We start from the raw sequence: 21,374 nt of genomic DNA, 5'->3' as shown, positions 1-21,374 counted from the left end.
GGACCTGGTTATTGCTATCAGCAGAAGAATCTTATCAGGCCTGGCTGCCTGCAGTTTCTCATCACACTCGCACACATGCGAGTGCGCGCGTGCATGCACGCACACACCGAGACACACAACGCACGCAAGCTTGCTGGCACCGGTTAAGAAAAGATGGCGGGGGGAAAGGGAGGGGAGGGGCGACTGGCAGCAGGGTGGGTGAAGACTGGAGGCAGAGCCTGGAGGTAGGGCCGGCTGGAGGTACTGTACCTTGGGCGGGTGCTGGGATGGTAGTGGTTGGGCTAGTGGTGGTGGTGGTGGTGGTGGTTGGGGGTATAGAGGTGGTGGTGAGAACATCTAGATGAGAAAAAAAAAGACAAATGACACAAATGAACAAATAAACCATGAAGGAATAAAAAGCACCACAGAGGGAAGGGAAAACAATCAAATACTGCCATATATAAATACAGATCAGCAGGGTCACAGGGACACCGTCCCCAGCTGTAAGATAACTGGCCCCCTCCTCTGTCATTCACCGATTCAAAACATATCATTGGTTAATGATAAAGTTAGGCCCACTGTATGAATTATGCTCCCTCTTATGCCCCGCCCCCCACCGTAACATTTCCTAGAATCACTCCTGCAGAGGTATCTTTTGGTCTCGCTGCCGCATCACCTCCCCCCTGTGCCGCGTAATTAGCCAGTCCAGGGGTCCGAGACACATACTCAAAACGACTCATGGTTTCTTGTGACCCGGGCATCAAAGCATATTTTTCCGACCTTGACCCCATAGTTTACAAAACAAAAATAATATAAAATACAGTGCCGTGACTAATGACAGGAAGCAGTTATGATATGAAAATTCATGCACGATACACAGAGGAGAGTAAAACGAAAACAAAAAACAATAGAAGGGCCACCGGCTGATTAGGATCGAAGGCCGGCTTCATTACTGCATGTATTTCCATATAATTTGACTATCCCCCCCCTCCTTTGCTAATTATGGAAGTCCCACTGCGAGGGCGTCCAATGCAAGCAACCAGTGTCCACTGATGAGTCCTGACACTAAACACACTTAGCGGAGCTCACGTATACGGCTGCCACAGTGTGTACGTGCATCAGAGCACCAAGCAATTCAGACGTGCAAATTGAGCCTTACAAGGAAAAAATAACCTGCAAAGCCACAAAAATAAAACAAAAAAAAAGGAGAGGAGAACTTGTACCTGCATCCAGGCAGGATACAGGAGTTACATCTGCATCGCAGGAGCCGTCCACACTTTGTCAGATCCCCTTGGCTGGGGGTGAGCGTCTCGAAAGCCAGGCGGCTGAACAGTAAGGTGTCGGACCGCAATGGCAACCCGGTGACAAATTCCAGAATTGGCACATGGATCTGGAGTGCCATATACACCAGGACCAGTCCGCACTCGATGCCCGATGCCAAGGGTGTAACTTAAAAAATTTTAGCTACTAGCCAACTGCGCTAATTCAGCAAAAAATTTAGTCCAGCATGCATTGTTTTGTTTACTAGCCAGTGGTTGGGTTTCTTGTACTCGCCCTTCATCTTAATAACTCACCTCAGGTGAGTGGGCCAGCTTAATTTACAGCTCTGTCCGATCCCATTTTCCCATATAACCCTTTTCTCTCACTTCTTTCAGTTTCAGTTTTCCTTTTCCTAAGGTTCATCTACTCGCACGATTCCCTACGAGACTGCATATTCACGCCAGATGGCCCCACATGGAAAAAGATGGCACGAGCAAGACTGAAAACCTGGAAGCCTAGCCGGATAACGGCTGGATACGTGGCAGCCGCGTAAATGGGAACGGCGTCGCGGGATGCGCGAGACAAATTGGACGTCATGGAAAAAATATGTAAAGTCCCTGGAATCGCAGAGCATGTGAGCGCGCTGACAAAGACTTACAGCAGCCTTCGGAAGTGATAAACTCCATAAGGCCATTATTAATGGAGACTACTGATGTAAATACTATTTACCGTGTGTTATTCTGTCTGTTTAATTAATCTATTCTTTACTACATTTTAAAAGCCCAACGGAAACTAATGGTGATCTACTCTCCCAAAGGGGGGGGGGGGGGGGCAGATGGTGGAGGCATTTATTTTTCAATGAAAATTCAAAACAGGACGATTCCACGTAGCGCCCTTCAGTTATTGCAGCTGATATAGCGTTGTGGACCTCGGAGGTGCTAGACGCTCCAGGACGAGCCAATGAGATTTCTAGAATGCGAAGGAAACCCAGGCATTATGGTCGAGCAGCATAATTGGCTTTATCTAGTTATGAACTGTGAATACTCAACAGATGTTTAGGATCACCAGTGTCAATAGCTCATTAAAACCTGGCAGGGAAGAAAAAAAAACATTGTATCCCTACAGTAGAGAGTGAGTTTGAGCATGCAAATGTTAAAAATCACTGTCGGGGAAAAAAAATGACACACTATATCAATGGGCTTATCGACTTTCAAATTGTTCAGGGTTCCAGAGTGTCACTGTGATGTGTTTGCTATGGGTGACTGTGAATCTTAGCTCGCGGGCTCATTAAACACGTGCTGTGATGATGGGAAACAGCCCCACCCACCCGAAACCCCCACCCCTCCATGCAATGAATACAGGAAGGTTTAAAGCAGGACATCAATGCATCTGTGACTCCAGGGCGCCCCCAGTGGACACACAGGTGTGTGTGTGTGTGTGGGGGGGGGGGGTCATCAGCAAGGATTGGGGGACAATTTCACTGGAACAGGTGCCAAGGGGTGTGTATTGGGGAGAGGGGGTTGTTAGAGGATAACAGCCACCCAGAAAAAGAAACATAAAAAAACAATCAGGCTAATAGCCCGGTTACCACAAGGCATGGGTGTGTGTGTGTGTGTGGGGGGGGGGGGGCGGTGCTTAGCTTTTTGATTCTCCTACCTCACCTCGCCCCAGCCCCCTTGTCTCTTTTGTTGTCAGCCAACTTTACATATTTGTTCGGGGGAGGGGGGGGGGGGCTCTTTATTCAGTCTGGCAGATCTCCTCCGACAGCATGAAAATACAAAGGAATTATCGATTCAATCCTCTCATCATATCCTCTGCTCTGCGGGTATGAAAAATTGAGGAAGCCCTGCATTGATATTCCCCCGGAGCACCTGCAGGCCAGTATCCAACCTGTTTGTTCTTTTCCAATGTCTGTGGGGCCTGGCGATTGTGTGTGGATGGAGTGCGGCATGGGGGGGTGGAAAAGTGCAGGCAAAATTACAATAAAACACCAGGGAATGCTCAGAGATGGACGCCGTCGAATGAACACGCACACAGGAAGTGGGAAAACAAACTCTGGCCAAGGATCCAAGCCTGTCCATTACCCAGCATACCTGTTGAGCGAGGACTGGATGAAGCTTCTAAAATTAGTGCCCTAAAACTGCCATCTGTGCGTTATGACACACAAGATTGATGGGTCCTTTCCTGATTTGCCAATTAAGGAGAGGAGGAAAAAAAAAAAGAGGCAGAGTTTCTCTGGAAACGCTAATGACATGGAAGCTTATTAACAGCCAAAGGCACACCTGCAGACAGCACTCTTCCCATTTAATCAAGGCAAGACATTTACGTGTTAATAAGAAAAAAAAAACTGATTTATCAAGAAAACATGTCCTGTGGAGTGAATGATTTTTTATAGTGGAGGTGCACGACCGACACGTGTGTGTTGTATTCGTTTGTCATGAACAAGTAGCTCAACGCTTTCGTTTTGGATGGACGGAAGCAGAAGATTTCATCACCTGACTATAATTAGCTCATTCTAACGGCCTCTGAATTAATCTAACGATATGACTTTTCTTATTATTTTCCCAGCTAATAGAAATGTCAAATCTGAATCTATTTTTTCTTAAATAAATGGGTGCACAAAATCATGGTGGAATTATGCCTATGCAATCAAACACACAACATACATAAGACTATATATCCTGTCCATTTATAGCTTAAAAACCTTTTTCTTAAAATTCCTTCACTGTCCTGTAGGGGGGGGGGTTCTTTTCCTTACAAAATCCTCTACAAAGCCTTACAACCCTGATCAGGAAAGGACTGGCACACAAACGCAAAGAAAAGCAGATAGCAAACCCCCTTCAGATAAGACAGAACTTGCCATGGAGGTAAATGAACTCAATTATAATAACGTACTGATGGTTTTTGTTGGTGACAGCGGAGCTGTGCATTGTTGTCTTTAAATCTTCAACACTGCTTTGAATAACAGTTCCTGGCCAAGAGATACAGGCACATCTAAGAAAATATGAAGGTAGTACGGGGAGGTTCTCCAAAGCATCGTAATAAATGTGCAAAACAATTAAAATCAGATATAAAGGGCAAAGCGGAAAACAATGAGGGACACAAGGACTGCGTCAGACTGTAGCTAAAATCAAGACAGAGACAAGAGATTCAACAGGCAACAACTGAGCTCGGAAATCAGGCGGTTTTTCCCCGCACCTCCCACCGGATAAACATGGCGGGCGCTAAACTTGCAGTAGAACAAGCATGTATCATTGATTTTTTTTTAGGACAGGCAGCCTAAGGTGTGTTTTACAGCACGTCCTGAGTTAAGGGGTCGGACGATGCCGGCAGCCGGGTGCGAGGAGCTTCTGTGGAATAGAAACGGGACTGAAAGTGACAGACATGGGAGAGCAGAGCAATAAGGAATGAGCTGTGCGGTAGGGCTCAGTTTTACGAGGTTAGAACAGCTCAATAACCTTGTTAGGGTCCTCTGGGGTCGGCATAGCTGTTCCGCAGGGTGTTCTGGGCGACCGCGTTAGAGATGCATCTCGGTAAATACATTTTTCACTTTAACCGATTTAGTCTTTGCCTTGCCGTGTCCCCCCATCACTTACATCCTACAGAGCACAGGAACAAGCACGTGAAACAAAAACCCCAGCAAAGTAGCGCCCCCTGCTGGGCCACAATGTCTTGGAGGTCAGTCTTGTGAGGAATTTGTCTAACTAGCCAATTATAAAAATTACGGAAACAATTCCGACTACAGAGTTTACAAGAGTGTTTTAAAGTACCATGGAGTTGTTCTGTAAACACTATCATGCACACCTATTGCACTTTTAAGTAAAAATTTAAGTACACGTATAATTTTTTGTTTAATTAATGATCATATCCTCTGCTATCAGGGTAAAAAATGAATAATTTAATTAATAATTTCCTTCCATATAAAAAAAAAAAAATCAGACCAAATACACTTCCAGCGCTCACTCAGTAAGGTATATCAATCTAAATGATATCAATACGATACTAAAACAGTTAAAGCCAAAATATTTTACGAGAAATGCATTCAGGACTGCAAGCTTTTATACATGGAGGCATTCAAAAATATAATAGATGTAATTTTCTAAATAATCCTCTATGTTAAGCTGACTCCTCCAATAGGGAGCTGTCCTTCATCACCCAGAAAGAGGAAATTTGAGAGAACACAGTTTGATGGGAGAAATCTCGGCTCGGATCTAGAGCTGATCGGCTACATGTCAGGGCTGCCGTTCCTGTAATGAGCAGATGTCAGCCCACAAATTGAAGAAAAAGAATTATAAGAACAGGCCACAAACAGATGTCACCATGCTCGTCTTTTGTGTGTGGTTCGCGGGGAGAATATTCTGGGATGTCAGAGCAGTCTGTTAACAGCCCCCCAATTCTAGTTTGGGGGGTGGGGGTGTCACAAAACATGACGCAAGATTAAGCGCTGACAGGCCGGGCCGGGAGTACTGCTTCCACATTAGCAATTCTAATGTTCGACATGAGTCGCTGCTGCATCACGGCAGATATTAGAACGGGAGCAGACATCAAAAGTTATCAAAAGCGAGACAGCCCCTATTATGTCGGGAGCTGCTTTTAATGGGGGGGGGGGAGTCTCACTTAAGTCTCCCGCTAACAGGCCACGCATCCTTCCTCCTTCCTGTCACGCTCCGAACCGCCGGCGCGCGGAGGGAACTGTGAGTCGCTGCCAGATCCGTGCCGGGAAACGCGGGCGAGCCCAGCCCCCGCCATCACCCTGCTGAGGTAAAGGTCTGAACAGCACGCCGAAGGGTGACTTAGCAAACAGTGCACTCAAAGTCTTCCCGCTTCCATTACACACACCTGTTAAATCAAACACACACATACATACACACACTTCCACATGAAGTGGAACATACACTGTCAACTGGCCCTGCTTTCAAAAAGTATGTAGTACTGCAATGTGAGCTTTGAAATGTGCCGGATGCATCGCTGAGAAAGGTGCGTACTTAGGCTAAATCTACCCTTTGTTTAAGTATCCCTTTCGTCTGTTTTTGTTTGTACCAATTTGGTTTTCGTTTGCATTAAATAAAAGGACAGTTACATGAACACTCTTTTCAGCCCTTTTAAATTGTCTTTTTTTGATACTTTGAAGACGGAGACTCTGGCACTTTTTAACGTAAATAACCTTCAAACGTATCCCATATATTCGCAGAAGACAACGTGGGAATACTCGGCGGAAACGGAAGAAACAGCTCTTCACCACTTAGTATTCAAAACATCATGGAGAATAAAATCCAACTATACCACAGAAGAAGAGTAATTCAGCTAATGGTAGAGACTTTCGGGGACCTCTGATGACCCTGTGAGGTAGAAGGGGAACTGATGGATTCCAGGACACCATACATACCGTAAACATACAGGATGTAGTCATCATAGGACTCGCCGACTGAGTTGGACGCCACACAGCGATATGTTCCATTGTAGGACTTGTTGAGGTTTTCGATGAGTAGGTCTGTGCCTGTTATCACAGCGTGTGATGGGACATCATCGTCAACCTTCACCCAGTTGATATTCTGGGGCCTAAAAAAGACAGACAGGTATTACTCCTACAGGGGAAGAAAAATGAAACCCACATGCTGAGAATACTGTGCCTGGAACTCAAGGTGGTACAAATTTTCAGTTTCCAGGTGCATTGCTGCAATCCTTGCAGATGCAATCCTTATTACATGGGCTGTCAACAGCATTACAGAACGTCAAGATAGGTTTTTTAATGCATCATTCTGGGCTGAGTTTTCACATTCATATACTGTCCTCTACAATAACCAAGCAGCTTATATAACACACACATTCTACGCTCTTCCACTTCACGGTGCTGAGTACACAGCACAAAATTCACTAAGGGAGACGTTACAGGCTTTGTAAATTCAGTTATGCTCTCACAACTTCTGGCAGCATTGTATTATTTCCCCGGAGCTGGGGAACGTTTTTTTTTCTTTGTGTTGGCGTTTAAACTTGTTTCTATCCATCTAATGGGCTTGGGGAAAAAAAAAAATACTAACCCCCCCCCCACCCCACCCCACCCCCAAAACTTCAAACAATGATCGGTCCGAGCTCAATCACCGTCGATCTCCTATGTTGTGCGCGAGGCTGAATTTGCGTGGTCGGGAGCCGGCATGCAATCCGCACTAGAGAGATTTTCATCAGGAATCAACGTTAAATAAACATGTATGGCTTGAAAATACAGAACTCCTGCAACATGGAGAAAAAAATGACCTAGGAGAGAGAGGCTGAAAGAAGTGGTTTATTGAAAGGAGTGGATGGAGATGCATATGGGAGAGAGAGGCTGCATGAAAACCAGGGGTTAGATCCTGAATACAAATCAACAAGCGACTAAACCTCTAGTCGCATTAATGGAAAATTACTTCCAATTTTCTGTACAGCTTATTGATTGCATTCTCATCTTTATAAATGAATTCGGCCGATGTCCGTATCTCAACAGAATAGGCGCCGCGGGGCCAGGCGGGGGGACACCACAAAAGAGCTCCGCCCTTCTTTCCAGCACAAGGCCAAACCTCCGCTTTCTTGACTTTGAAGCGTGGTGAATCCGAGAGACAGGGGAAGGTCACATTGCTTACCAGGCGGCGTGGCGTAAATTATGACGGATGGTATTAATATTTCCACACATGGTGGAGAAATCCCAGTCTGACTGCACTGGGCTTCGTCAATCAGACCCTGTTTTCCCACAACACCTTTGGAAGAACCTTAGCTGAGGCTGTTTGTATTACAGGGAGGGGGCGCTCCACACACACACACACACACACCACACACACACACAGACGCGCAAGTTGGTCTACCTATCTAAATGGGGACCATCCGTTCATTTCTATGGGAAAAACCCTAATCTCAATCACGACACCTCTACCCATCCCTAACCGTAACCATAAGTAACCAACCCAAATACAAAGCTTTTGGCATTTTTACTTTTTTGATTGCATTCACAGATTTTTATAAATCTGAGGTTATCCAAATGGGGCCCTGAAAACATGCCCCCAAAAGTAGGGAAATTTCAGGATTTACTACACTTTGGGGACAATTTGGTCCTCAAATGTGATCTATGCAAAGCCACACACACACACACCCGCTCGCACAAACAAACACACACACACAAACACCACACAGCCGATCTGACTGTCCCACAGAAATTGCCCTCATGACTTTGGCTGGTGGCACATAGCAAGGCTTGGCTGGCAGAATGATGGGTTAGATGCTCCAAGAAACACGGCAAGGAACTCTGCTGCTGCATCCTTGAGCAAGGAACTTAACCAGGATCTCATCGAATAAATATTCAGATGTATCAGATGTACAAGTGGGTACAAAAAAACACATAGAGCTGGATTAAAGTATCTGTGAAGCCACAATAGCATAGAGCACCACCGTTGGCATCATTATTGTGGACATCGTAATGAGATGCTTTGACTTGCTCCATTCCTGTAAGGAGATCACAATCACACTGCCCGAATCACAACAGAAGCCTCTTACTGGGGTTTGCCTTTGGCTTGGCAAGTCAGCTCGAGATTTTCTCCTTCCCTTGTCAGCCCTTCAGGAAACTCCACTACAATCTTCACCTCTGGTTTATCTGTGGGGGCAAAAAGAGGAACGGGGCATTAATGCTGGAGATGCGGTGCTCCCGCATCTGCTTTCCTTTAGGACATAAAGGTGAACCGTCTCGGAAAAGAAAATGACCCAAAATATTCCTTTAGGAGTAGATGAGATAAAAAATAATAAATAATAGAGGCGGCGGAAAAGTGGCTGGTCCGTTAGACGCGGTAAATGCGGTTATGTGGAGAGGGATCGACATGCTTCTTGCAAGACAAAACCAGAACCAGACAGTCCTCAAATAAGGTTTGTTAAAGGGCTAAAGGCTGGATGGAAACATAGCAGTTGTTTACATAAAATAGGGGATTTCCCTCTTGACTTGGATCTCCATGGATTAGCTCACCTGTCCCATTAAGCTTCCCCAGCTTGAGCCGAGAGGGACCCCATGGAACGTGATTCGCATGCAGCTCAACACAGCCCAGTGAAGTCTTGTTAAAAATAAATAATAAAGAAAAAAAAAAAAAAACTGCTTCCCTCAACAGAGCAACCTTAACCCAGAAAACAAGAAATTCAGGGGTAAAACCGTATAGCTAGTGGGAAGCACTGGCTTGCAGTCTCCCATGGAAAGACATGGGGTCCACATGTGAGGGCCATATGCTCATATCGGAGTAACTCATTAAGTCAGCATCTCCTGTCCTTCATTTTGCAAACCAAGCTGTATGTTTCTCAAAAAAATAAAATAAAAAAAAATCGATCATACGGAGCTGTTTACTGCTACATTGTTCCTTCAGAACCTCACGTTTAAGCCAATCTTGTATGGCTACCGGACCAGACCATACCCATAAACATCAGGGGTGTAATACACACGGCACTGACAGAGCTGATTTCCAAATGCAGTTTGTCAACAGCGCGTTCACCCCCGCGTGCTACAGTCTGACCTTTATGGTCCATCGGTAACAACCTTGCCCTTATCTGTTACGATTGCTGGCTACTGCAGGCTTCTCTCTCCTCCGCTGACAGACAGCAGGATGGGGATGGTTCCAGCATCCAGTGGAGACTGTTGTTTTGGAGACCAACGTTGCACTGTGGTAGGGGGAGAGACTGGCGCCGTGATGACGTAACTGATGGCGGTCATGCCCCAAGTTTAGACACGAATTCCACCAGCGAGTGACAGTCTCAGAAAAGGTGTTACCTCGCGTAAAGAAGCACTATGGAGAGTGTGTGTGTTTTTTTTTTGGCACGGATAAAAGCTTTTGAAAATTCAAACAAGGAAAAATAAACACAATCCGTGTTCTTGTCCAAAGGCATCTTGTTACGTAAATGTAAAATAGCACCTTATTAAGAGCCACCTGTAGCTTAAAATTAAATAAGTAAAACACTGTACCACTGTCAACATGCATGAGTCAGGGGTATATGCCCAGCAGTAGGTGTGCTCTGTGATGGATCTAAACTCACTTTTTTGGAAAAACCAACCGACCAGGTGGCCCTTCCTGGGCAGGATAACAGCAGTCTGCTTCCAAACTTCTAGCCAGGGCCAAATTATGGGCCAGCATGGGCTCCATGCCCGATCAGAAAGACTGCTTCTCATTTTCTCTGTCGAGAATCATACACAGCCATGTCACGCCTTGCTAGTCGCTAACAAGACCAAGCGGCTCCTAAACTCAAGAACCCCAAATTTACCTGATTGTGATGTGTTACCACTTAGAGTTCCCACATGTCAGGTGAGACTACATTAAAGTTACCAATACTCTCTATTTTTTTGAGATATAATGTTAATATCCAGTAACTTTTCCTCTGTACAAAGAGATGCCTAGTTTTACGGCGCTATAGAATGATAATGTTATGAAGTATTTAAGAAACATCCAGAAGGAAAAAAACTATATATATCACATTTACGGAAAGGGCCTTTTAATTAGCATTGCTATTGGTCTACATTTAACCCGACTGATGACAAAACATTACCTAGCATTAAAGTCTTCATAACAGCCTAGAGGAGAAACGTGCTTCTTGTGCATAAACAAAGCCTTTTTAAATGGCATTTGATCAGTTAGCTTCTTTTAACTAAATTCACGCTCCTTCACACGTTTAGCAGATGCTTCTGTTCAAAGTAACATGTAGATGACGAAAGATTGGGGTTAGAGCAGAGGGTCAGAGCAGCTGTGGTTAAGGGTCTCGCTCAAGGGCTCAGCAGTGTTAGGGATTCTCCGGCCAGTAATGGGATTCAAACCCACTACATACAGGATACAAACCCAAATACACAGCACCCCGTGAAGCTACATGGCTGCCATTCTGAAGCTCTGACTCGTCTCTAAAATTAAGCAGGCAGCAACTCTCGCAGGATGAACAGGAGGGAGTGCTGTATCAACTCTCGGCAGACCCACCGCTAGGAAGGAAATAGAGGTTCATTTTTTGCACGGTGCTTATTCTCTCAAAGCAAGGAAATCAAACTGTACTTTGAGTTTTCCAGCAATCCCACATTTTCTGCAGGCTACTCTCTTCCGCCTTTTTCCGAGCCTATTTTCAGCTTCCCTTCAATGCCCACTACTGTACGTTCCACGCGCGGCTTAGCTAACAGGCTTGGCTAATAGAAACACTGCAAGTTTGCCGTTCGGACATTACGGCATCATGATGCGGCCTTTCAACTCCGCCGCGCCTCATAGCGCCCTATGGGAGAGCAGCATGCTCTCGGATCTGGGAAACACAAGCAAGAAGTGTGCAGAAAAGCCCGTCGTCTGCCAGGCCGGGTCCAAGTAAGGACTTGGAGCGAACGACACGTGTGACCGGGCGCCGGAAAGCTCTGTTCTACAGTGCCGATGGAAAGCCAGTTAATAGCTTCCCTACATCAGACCACAACACTTCTGCTTGGTTTAATTTGTTCCAATAATAACCCTGGAAGACCTTAGTGGTCCCCAAGGGAGGTCACTGTCAGAAGCAGTTGTCTGCAGTGAGGATACAAATTTCCATTCCCTCAGTTCAACAAAGCAGGTAACCGGTGAATATACAACCCAGTATCTCTGGGCAAAAGGAACGAGGCAATATTAACTAGCAGGGGAAAACAGTGACACAAAGAAACTGAGGAACCTACACTGCTCAGTTCCAACGATAGAGAGATACCAAAATTCATCAAGCGGTCAAGGAGGTCATCACTCAGATCGTCACACGGTCAAGGTGGCGCTATCGCCTCAGTGCTGAGGAGGAACGGGTGACCAAATTCGGCCTGCGCTTTTACGAGAAGTGGCACAAATTTGAAGATGAAATTGAATGAACCATCACAGAAATAAACGAGGAAACAAACAAAGCGAATAAAATAAACACATAAAATCCAATCCACTAAACACTATCAGGCAGACATGTATAAGAAATCAATATAGCCTCCTAATTGGTAAACATATGTTGACAACGTGAGTGGAAATTCCTGTCCTGAAAATCCTGCTTTCTTTTAACAGAATTTTGTTGTTTGAATAGGACAAAAAAAACCTAAACACCACCCTATTTTATCCACTGGCTAAAGATTTTTTTGAAGGCTTGTCTGTAAGGGAGCTTACAGGTTAGATAAAAACCTAATTAGCATGGGAAAGAACGAAAATGAAAAGGTAGAAATATCTAATACTTTGCTGGAGTCTTTGCTGACACCAGGGATTATGAGGTTATGAATGAGCAGGGAGGCTGGAAACAGAGCTGGGAAACTCTCAAGAAAAAAAGAAGGTATAAAGCAGAGGTCATTTGGCAAATATCTCCGTTCTGATGAAAAGGAAAAGTGGAAACGAGATGGAGGATGACAAAATAGCTTATGAGACCAGGTTTAAATCTCTACTGGGGTCTCCTTAGAAATCTGCATTCAACTCCACATCACAGCGTCCGGTTTCAACCACAACTGAAAGCGGAGCTAGATGGTGGGCTGGAACCTGGGTCCCGTTCCTGTGCAGAGGCTCTCAGCGGGCCCCTGGATGTAATACTCTCCCCTCTAATTGAACAGGCTGGGCACTTTGTCCCCACATCGCACCTGCTGACTTTCCAGGGCAACTCCGTCCGTCTAAAAGTACGCGCGGATCGATATGGTCTCTACCATTCCGGTAATGCAAGATACGGAAAATTAACGTCCCCACTTCTTCGACGCGCAGGGGTGCTCTAAATGACTTTCTCCACATGGCCGGTGGTATATTAAATCCAAGCCAGTTTGGTCCAGTTTCTGCACAGGTAGGTTGTTTTACAGGGATTTATTTAGGAAGACATTTTTTAGCTATGTGTGTTTCCTAAGATAGAGGGTACTTTTATCCGAAGAGCACCGTTTCTTTTTTTCTTTTCAGAAAATAGGGTTAGCCAGCCCCTGCAGTAATTGTGGGTAAGGGGCTTTGCTTAAGGGGCCCAAGGGTGATAGCACTCTACCCACTTTGGGCCCTCTGTCACAACCACAACTAACCTGCTGATCCACGTACCATACTTGGGAGTTTTGACTGAATGGTTAATTCCATAAACGAGGGTCTTTGCCCAAAAAGACTCATTAAGTTAGCTAATATTTTTCCTATTATTGACTCTCCAAATGTCAGAATTTGGGAGAATCGCGTCTGACAAGTTGCCTTGCTTACGCCATTCCTTCAGAGATGACGCAAGGCTTTCTTCAGGTTAGGTCTCTGTGTTTTGCATCCTCAGCTCATGTCAAAATTTTAGCTTTGCCCCGAGTACATTTCTACATCACCACCTTCAAACGCTTCACATGAAAGGTGGTAAATAAATGTTTCAGGTGTATTTTAGACACCCCACCTGAGCTTCTTGACATCGCTAGGCCTTACTCATACAGTCAACAGGGCATGTCAATGTCAATGTCTTTCAGTTTGGTTTTTTGAACGCCCACGACGAACCTATCAGGCCTAAAGCAGGAAGACTTCCTGCGGTCCCCCCAAGGGCCAAACAGCAAAGCAGCAGAGCACTTAGCATCATGCTACCATCAATATCCTAGGCTAGTATAATATCCGCGGCGATGTTCTCCTATTTTCCCGCAAAACGAACTCCATTAAGCCTGTTCTCACTCAACGATCTTAGCATTGATCTCGCGGCTGTTGCTCTGGCGACAGAATTTTCGGATACAGGCTGTGCGTTGGGTGGGTGGAATGGTCCGACAGTGCTGCAGAGTCTTCTCACCAACAGTCAGACACGCTATGGCGCGTTTTATTTTTATTTATTTCGTCTTTTTTTTTTTATCAGCTTTAATCCAAGATTACCAAAATGTCAAACTGTTGCAGATGAGCTGATCCTTTCCGTCTTTTATGTGGAAAGGTCAGACAAAGCTCCTTTTTCTCTCATGGGAAAAATAAGATGGGATCACCGAGTGCAGCACTGCAGAGGAGGTCGGTTAACCCGGGGACAGGGGCGTGAGATGCACCGCGGTATATCTAATGACCCAGCATACCCGTCACACAAGCGATGGCATTTCGTGCGGACAGAAGTGCCCCCCGCCATCCTGTGAGGACCACCTGAATACTAGGGATAACAAGAGGAGGGGGGTTGGTTAGGAGACCATCAGCGCATCAAGACACAACAGAAAGGTCTGGAGATGTTCTTAAGGCCTAATTCCTGCTGCAAGCCCGGAAGTTTTATTCTGTGCAGCGCCTTCTAGAGGTAGAGTATGGTATACTCACATTGAACCTCCAGGTACTTCTGTGCCTGGAAGTCCTTAACGGCGGGGTGATCCACGATGCAGACAACGGGGACACCGTCGTCCTCCTTGGTGACGGTGAGTGTCAGGCGGCTGGTGACGGTGAACATCTTGTCGTATGTGAGCTCCACCTCCGACTTGCCTGTGAGCCGATAAGAACATTGTGTCACCAGACGCCGCGGCGTCACTAAACGCTCACTTCATCGGAAATGGGATGGCTGGGAACATCGGCGTGAGAACGTCCGACGGAGGGGATCCCGGCGGAAGCTGGAAAGTAACAACCGTGGAAGCCTCTGCGTTTTTAGTACAGCAGTACGGGAAAAAAATGGCGTTAATAATTCAAGGGATTTAAAGTCTCCGGATAAAGGCGGACAAAGACATCCATCATGAAGGAAAATGATGACTGACATGCCGTTCAGACTGACGTGGAGCTGCGGGGACGGCATTCCCCGATACCGAACGTGAAAGAACGAGGAAATAAAGTTCCCCCTTTTTGCGGCGAAAGGAGGCGGCATCCTAGAGAATGGTCAATGGGGGTGAGTCAGATGAAAACTGCTCGCTGTCAAGAGCTGTTATCTGTGAGTCACTCATTGGCGGTGACGGCTGTGGCGGTTTATTTGTGCTTTATGAAGTGAGATATAACGGCTACAGTCCACGATTCTGACCTACAACACCCTTCTGCATCAGCGCGGAGCGCGAAGCACACAAAGGCGCAGATGAGTCATGGTCCTACCGTGGGCTCTATCCTCACTACAGACCGGGCTCCCGTTCCTTAATAATGACACGGCCTGCGTGGGCGGCTGGGTTGGTGGCGGTGGCCGGTGAGTGGGGAGGGGGGCCGACAGGATGACAGGCAGGGGACAGCGAAGGAGGATGCTAGCCAACTGATAAGCCGACCGAGGTAGACATGTCTCCTCGAGTATCTTTAGCTTCTGACAACAATAAATATAACTGCTGCAATAAATGACAATTTATTGACCCCCAGGTGTGAGTCTGGGACCTGCTCTGTGTGTGTGTGTGTGTGTGTATGTCTGTGTGTTTCTTCCCATTCTTGCAATGGTTACTCTTTGGCATCTCAGATGTAGGGGCGTGTACAGGGGCGGGGCCACAGGGACATGGGTGTATCCGAAAGCTCATTGGCCCCTGGAGTGCCCCGACCCTGTCACTCACCGATTCAAAATCATGTCATTAGCTAATGATAAGCTTGGCCCCTCTTATGGCTCCCACCTTGAAAAAGAAATCCTAGAATGGCTTCTGCTCAGATGCTTTTCAGAGACCCACTGGTCAGGTAAAACTGCCTTCAATTCGCACCCGTGTCCCACGTATGGGTTCCTCTTGAAGAAGTGGCGTCCCAAATGCAGCCTAACCTACCTTATGTCCCGTGAATTCCAGGACAGGCTGTGGATCGAACCCTTACCAGATGAGCAGCTGTCGAAAAAAATGGACCTGTGTATGAATGTATTGACAGATGGATGGATCGATGGGCAGACCGATAAACAGCACTCCCATTTCTTCGCCTAAGATGACAAATCTGCACATCGACCAAATGGCAGACGACACACAAGCCTCGACGATGACCAAATACAGCCTCCTTGCCAAGTCCTATAATACCAGCTAAAACTCTAGATTTTATTCATCTGAACCATTTAATCACATTAGTATATTACAGTTATTGCACAGAATGAACTCTGATGACCTAAGTAATAGGTGTTACAGTATTTAAGAGGCAGGAAAACTGATTATTCCCTCCCATCTCTTCTCCAAGGTATGCAACATAGTCTTTATTCTGGAGCTTTCTCTATTTAATCTCGTGAACAAGAACTCCCAAAGGTGCCTCTGAGTGGCTAAGAAAGGAAAACACTTAAAGACTCTGGAAAATGTCAAAACCTCAATATTATATAAATCTCATTAGCACTGGAAAATTAAACGAGCACAAACTGTTGCAATTAGCCAACCTGTTTAGCACAATAGAATCGATGTAATATGCCTTCAGTGACGAGGACAGTTTGCAAATATAGGACAGGCCAAGCACACGGTACCAGGCATGATAATCCAGAGCCCGACTTGGTCCATTTTGAGACAATTTTTACAGTATCAGACTGAAAGCAACCCAGATCACAAAAATCTCTCTTGCCTTTATTTCATAAGCTGGGAGACTTAAAGTCTTGCGTTTCTAAATTCAGACCACTCACCATGTACGGAGAGATTTAAAGACCTGTCATGCAATCTGTCCTCCATTTCTCAAATTTCATTTAAATTCTGGCTTAAATATGAATAAATCGCAGAAAAACACAATGGATCAAAACAAAGGAGGGAAGGGCTAAACCAAACTACCTGTAGAACGGGGGGGGGGCGGGCAGAGTTTGGCAATTAAAACAACGGGGTTTTCAGTCCCAGGAAACTGGGGGGAAACCTTAAAATGCTATTTGATAAAGAAAAAAAAATGACTATACTAACAATAATTCAACAGAATGAAGAGAATACTTAATTAAAAGTAAATCCACCCAGGCCAAAAGCAATTTAGTTTGTGAGCCCCAGAGTTGCAATGCCAGGAATGCAGTCTCTCCAGCCGTAAGCCGCTCAAACTCCCCGCGCCTGCCTTTCGGATGCCTCTCGTTCAGACCGATACCTGATGGCAAGTGTGGTCTGACCATCCGCTAAAAACGCCGAGATCACAGCCGACAGTCAGCTCCTGTTCCGTAGCTGACTGGGAAAATCACTCTTGGTTACCGTTTGGGGCAAATCTGGCGAGTGGAGGCTCTTAGCAAATATTTCACACTTTTGAAATCCTTTAAAGCAAAAACTGTGGAAAGTCTACTGGACCCAGGTACTACATCAGCAGTGGCCTCTACTTTGCTGTCTCCTTCACTGTCTTTTTTGACTTGACGCTGATCCTATATCACCATATTCACTTAGACAGTTTAGGCTACTCTGTCCAGCCATATTGTAAGATGCCTTTAATTACTGTACTAAGCAGTTTAGATACCTTGCAGATAGTTCTGTATTGTAAACTTTATTATGGATTATTAAAGCACAATATAAAAACATTTAGTATGAAAAGTAGCCAAATGATCTGTCTCCACCGTGAAAGAACTAAGGACAGCGAGGGACAAAGACGCGTGGCCTTTTGTAATTGTTTGGAAAATTCATAACTCACAAATCCACACAGGGATGCCATTTAATGCCCGTCTCTTCTGTCCTTATGAGCGAATGACCCAATGAAAGGTGCCAGTTGTGCGATGCCCCCGTCACTCAGACTCTTCCGTCAGAACCAGAACACATGCGGGATGGTGATACGGGCAGCAAGTCCTGCTTCCTAACTCAGACGTTCCATGCTATCACCAGGATAATTACAGACCACGCCCACTTAGCCAATCACGGAAACAAACAAGGAATCCTCACACCAAACGTAACAGCGTCAGGAGCTCGTGCCCTTTGCGAACGAACCTTGTAGCTCCTTGTCTCCCTTCATCCATCGGATGGTGGAAGCGGGCTTGCTGCCCATGGCAGTGCAGATCATCTCGGTCTCGTTCCCTTCGCTGACAATGTCCTCTCGGGATTCGATGATTGGATTGCCTGGTGGGACTAACATCAAACAAGAGGTAGGATTAGTGGGATCGCCATTGTGGGGACCGAGAGGTGGCATTCCGTCTCTGTTGTTTTTTTTATTTGTTTGTTTATTTCTTGCCACTGCGTGTTCGAGATTCCAGACAATTACATGTTGTCCAACTTGACATGTGATGAGTTAGAGTCTGACAGCAGGCACCAGAGACTAGCGGCACGGGGTTGTATTACAGGGTTGCTTCTGCATTTCCCATGTTGCTTTCCAGAAAAGACAAACACACACATGTATATACAGATGAGAGCAAGTGTTGGGGCCAGAGAGCAGGGAGTGGGATTAAGGGTCTTACTCAAAGGCCCAACAGTGATATGACTGCTTAAAAAATTTAAAACCCACAACCTTTGAAACATGGGCACGGATGTCCAACCCTAGCCTTCCAAGCTAAACATCTGACTATATGTATAAAATGAACTGAGTTCAGTCTTAAGGTTCTTGAAGTAAATGTGCAATGGGAGATGGTAGTGTCTGGTTCTATGGGGTAGAAGTCAATTAGAATCAATAGGAATTTCTGGGCAGAAGGTCACCAGTTTGAATCCCATGGCTATTGTATCACTGTTGGGCCCTTGACCATTAAACCCAACTGCTCCAGGGGTTGCTGGAACACGTGCCCACCTAGATAGCTTAAGAGTGGCGCCTTACCCAGGACAGTGATGTCGGCATAGGCTTCCTGGGGAGGGTCAGTGTAAAGCTGGCACACGTAGCGGCCCTCGTCCGACAGTGACACGTTGGACAGGGACACCCGCAGCTCATTGTCCGAGAAGTTGACCAGCTGAAAGCGGCTGTCCTTCAAGGCTGAGGGAACAAGGACACAGAAACGGAGTTTGATGCATTGGCCTCCCTTGAAGGCCTCACAGTTACTGTCCCCCCATCCCATCAAACAGCTAAACAAAGACATAAACTGAATTCACATTTACCCAAATTCATCATCATAATCATACAAACATAGTGAACTCAAACGAAACAGAAACCTCTCATGAAGACACCACCCCAACCCCAAAAGAAGGAAGTTGTCCAATACCAGCTACTCTTCATGGCTTCGCTCATAATTAGGAGATGAACTGGTGATATACTTCTAAAATTATACACTTTTTTGGACTGCCTCTCCCCCATCCACAACCCCCAAACAGAATAATGATGAGTCCATTAGCCTTGTTTTTCGTCCGAGGACGGCAAGCAGCGTGAAAGCCCAGGAGAGATGAAAGCCCACCTCCCCCCAATAAATTGAATTCTGATCGACGCATACAATCCGCGGCACTGAAAGCTTTCCGGCCCGCATCCCCTCTCACCGGCGTCTGCGCGGTTCAAAGGCAGCGGGTGCAAATAAATAAATAAACAAAAGAATTAAATGAATATCTCCTCCTTGGGGAGACGTGTTCCGGGGCTAGAGTTCTCTTAAAACGCACAGCCAGGCGGTAAGCTGATCTAAGTGCGCCATTTCCCCCCCAGCTGGACTGCGATGGTCTTTATTCCCCCCCCCACCCTCAAAAAAAGACAGACAGACACGCACACAAGGCGTGGGGAGGGGGGGGGGGGGCGGAAAGAGTCAGCCAGACGGAAAGAAAAAAATACTGGAGAGAAATGGATAATTTAGTCCTTTATGGAGGCTGAGAATGTGGAAGTTGTCTCCTCCCTCTGGTCTCCCCGCCACTGTCATGCCCAAGGATTATTTTTAGGTGGGGGGGGGGGGGGATATAACAGGGGCCATAATTTATACAGAAGGACCAAACTTTTTATGTACCAATGATATTTTTTGAATCAGTGAGTGACAGGGGTTTGGGGCAGTGCGGGGCCAATCAGCTTTAAGCTATAGCCAGCGCTCCTGTTGTCCCAATCCTGGTCACACCTCAGAGGCGGACTGGGCCTCGTCATTAGGTGCACACCCTCAGGAATGGGTCACACCCCGTTGTTCCGTGAGATGGACCAGGCCAGACAAATGGGTAGCTACAAATCCGGCTTACATATAATTCCATTTCCCTTCTCAGACTGGTGGTTTAATAAGTAAAGGTTAATGCACGACAAGCTGTGCATTATACGTTCGTAAACGCATGGCTGCGGAGCCAAAGAACCACCTGATGAGAAGCAGAGCGCGTTCAAAAACATACAATGCACAGCCTGGAGTGCATTAACCCATTTATGCCACGGTAACGACACATTTGGCTGGATGTTTGTACATAAAGACATTACTTTCATGTTTATGGGCTAAACACACGTTTATTAGAATTACTTTCCGCCACTGATTAAACATTTCTGTTTAGTTTCTGTTCATTTTAAATCGCGTTATCCTTCTGTAATTTTGAGTAACTTCAGTCAGAATTAAAGATTATAATCGTGCTGTTATTTACTACTGTGATTCATCTGGCTGGTACTATGTGTGCAGTTACAGAACATAAATCAACGCCCTACTGACCAATCAGATGCCGGAATTCAACAGTGCCGTGGTACTAACTGAATTAGCAGCTTTATATAATCAACTGAAACTTAGGCAATGGAAGTGATAGGTGAGGAGGAGCCTGGAGCTGGTTGGGAAGTGATGGCAGGGCTTAGGTTAGCTGATTAGCATTAGCGGAGCCATGGTGATTGTGCCATGCGGGAATAGCATTGGGCTAATTACGGCGTGCGGCGTGAAAGCTGGCACCGGCTGTCATGGTAAGGGTGGTCGCGGCTAACGATTTAATTCAATTTACTGATTGGAAGATGCGGAGGGATTAAAACCAAAAAGGAGGGGGAAAAAAAACTAAGGAGACGATGCCGTTTGTAATCTATTGTGACTGAAGCCTGGTGCAAATAATGAGAATAATTAAATCATTATAAAAACACTAATAACCGAAATGTCAGGTTTAATGGAACGAGCGCTAGTGGCATGAAGAAAAGCTGAATCCACCCCCATTCATCAGAAATGCACGTCCTGGAGGGTCTGGCACAGTAAGCTTCAGAAGCCGCTGTGGGAAGAGCTGAATTTAACACCGGCTGTTTACTTAAAAAAAATAAATAAAAAAAAAATAAAACTCCTTTATGTATGTATGTACAGGGAGTGAAAACTTTTGTTTGTCATCAGCTGTCACATACAAGCAAACAAACAAAAAAAGGGGAAAAGCAATTTCCTAGATTTCTCAAGTTTAAAAAGAAGATATTTCCCGGAGCACAAATCCAGCTGATGGTGACGTATAGAACACAGCAGGAAGGTCTCAGGTGAGCAACCCCCTGAGCATCTGCCGAATTGAACCACGATGAGCAGCCGCCCGTTTGAATGCCGGCTAACGATCATGTTCAGCATGATACTCCCCA

At 45.8% G+C, this 21,374-nt stretch overlaps 1 protein-coding gene across 5 annotated transcripts in view; it reads right to left on the bottom strand.

Annotated features, from left to right (window-relative positions):
• Window positions 1-21,374, bottom strand: part of cadm1a (cell adhesion molecule 1a) — a 225,607-nt gene that overhangs the window by 27,180 nt on the left and 177,053 nt on the right. For 3 of the 5 annotated variants that reach the window (XM_023813572.2, XM_023813575.2, XM_023813573.2), the window contains 6 exons: window positions 18,729-18,881; window positions 17,915-18,052; window positions 14,451-14,609; window positions 8,758-8,854; window positions 6,626-6,798; window positions 250-336 (listed from right to left, as the gene is read on the bottom strand). In XM_023813572.2, coding sequence (XP_023669340.1) covers window positions 250-336; window positions 6,626-6,798; window positions 8,758-8,854; window positions 14,451-14,609; window positions 17,915-18,052; window positions 18,729-18,881 — 807 coding nt within the window. The remainder of the gene's footprint in view (window positions 1-249; window positions 337-6,625; window positions 6,799-8,757; window positions 8,855-14,450; window positions 14,610-17,914; window positions 18,053-18,728; window positions 18,882-21,374) is intronic. The other 2 variants (XM_023813576.2, XM_023813577.2) reach the window with 1 other exon arrangement.

This window comes from Paramormyrops kingsleyae, chromosome 18, assembly GCF_048594095.1.
Source record: "Paramormyrops kingsleyae isolate MSU_618 chromosome 18, PKINGS_0.4, whole genome shotgun sequence".
In the NCBI taxonomy this organism is placed as follows: Eukaryota; Metazoa; Chordata; class Actinopteri; order Osteoglossiformes; family Mormyridae; genus Paramormyrops; species Paramormyrops kingsleyae.
Note: the sequence above shows the minus strand (reverse complement) of the source record. Positions and strands in the feature narration are given on the sequence as shown.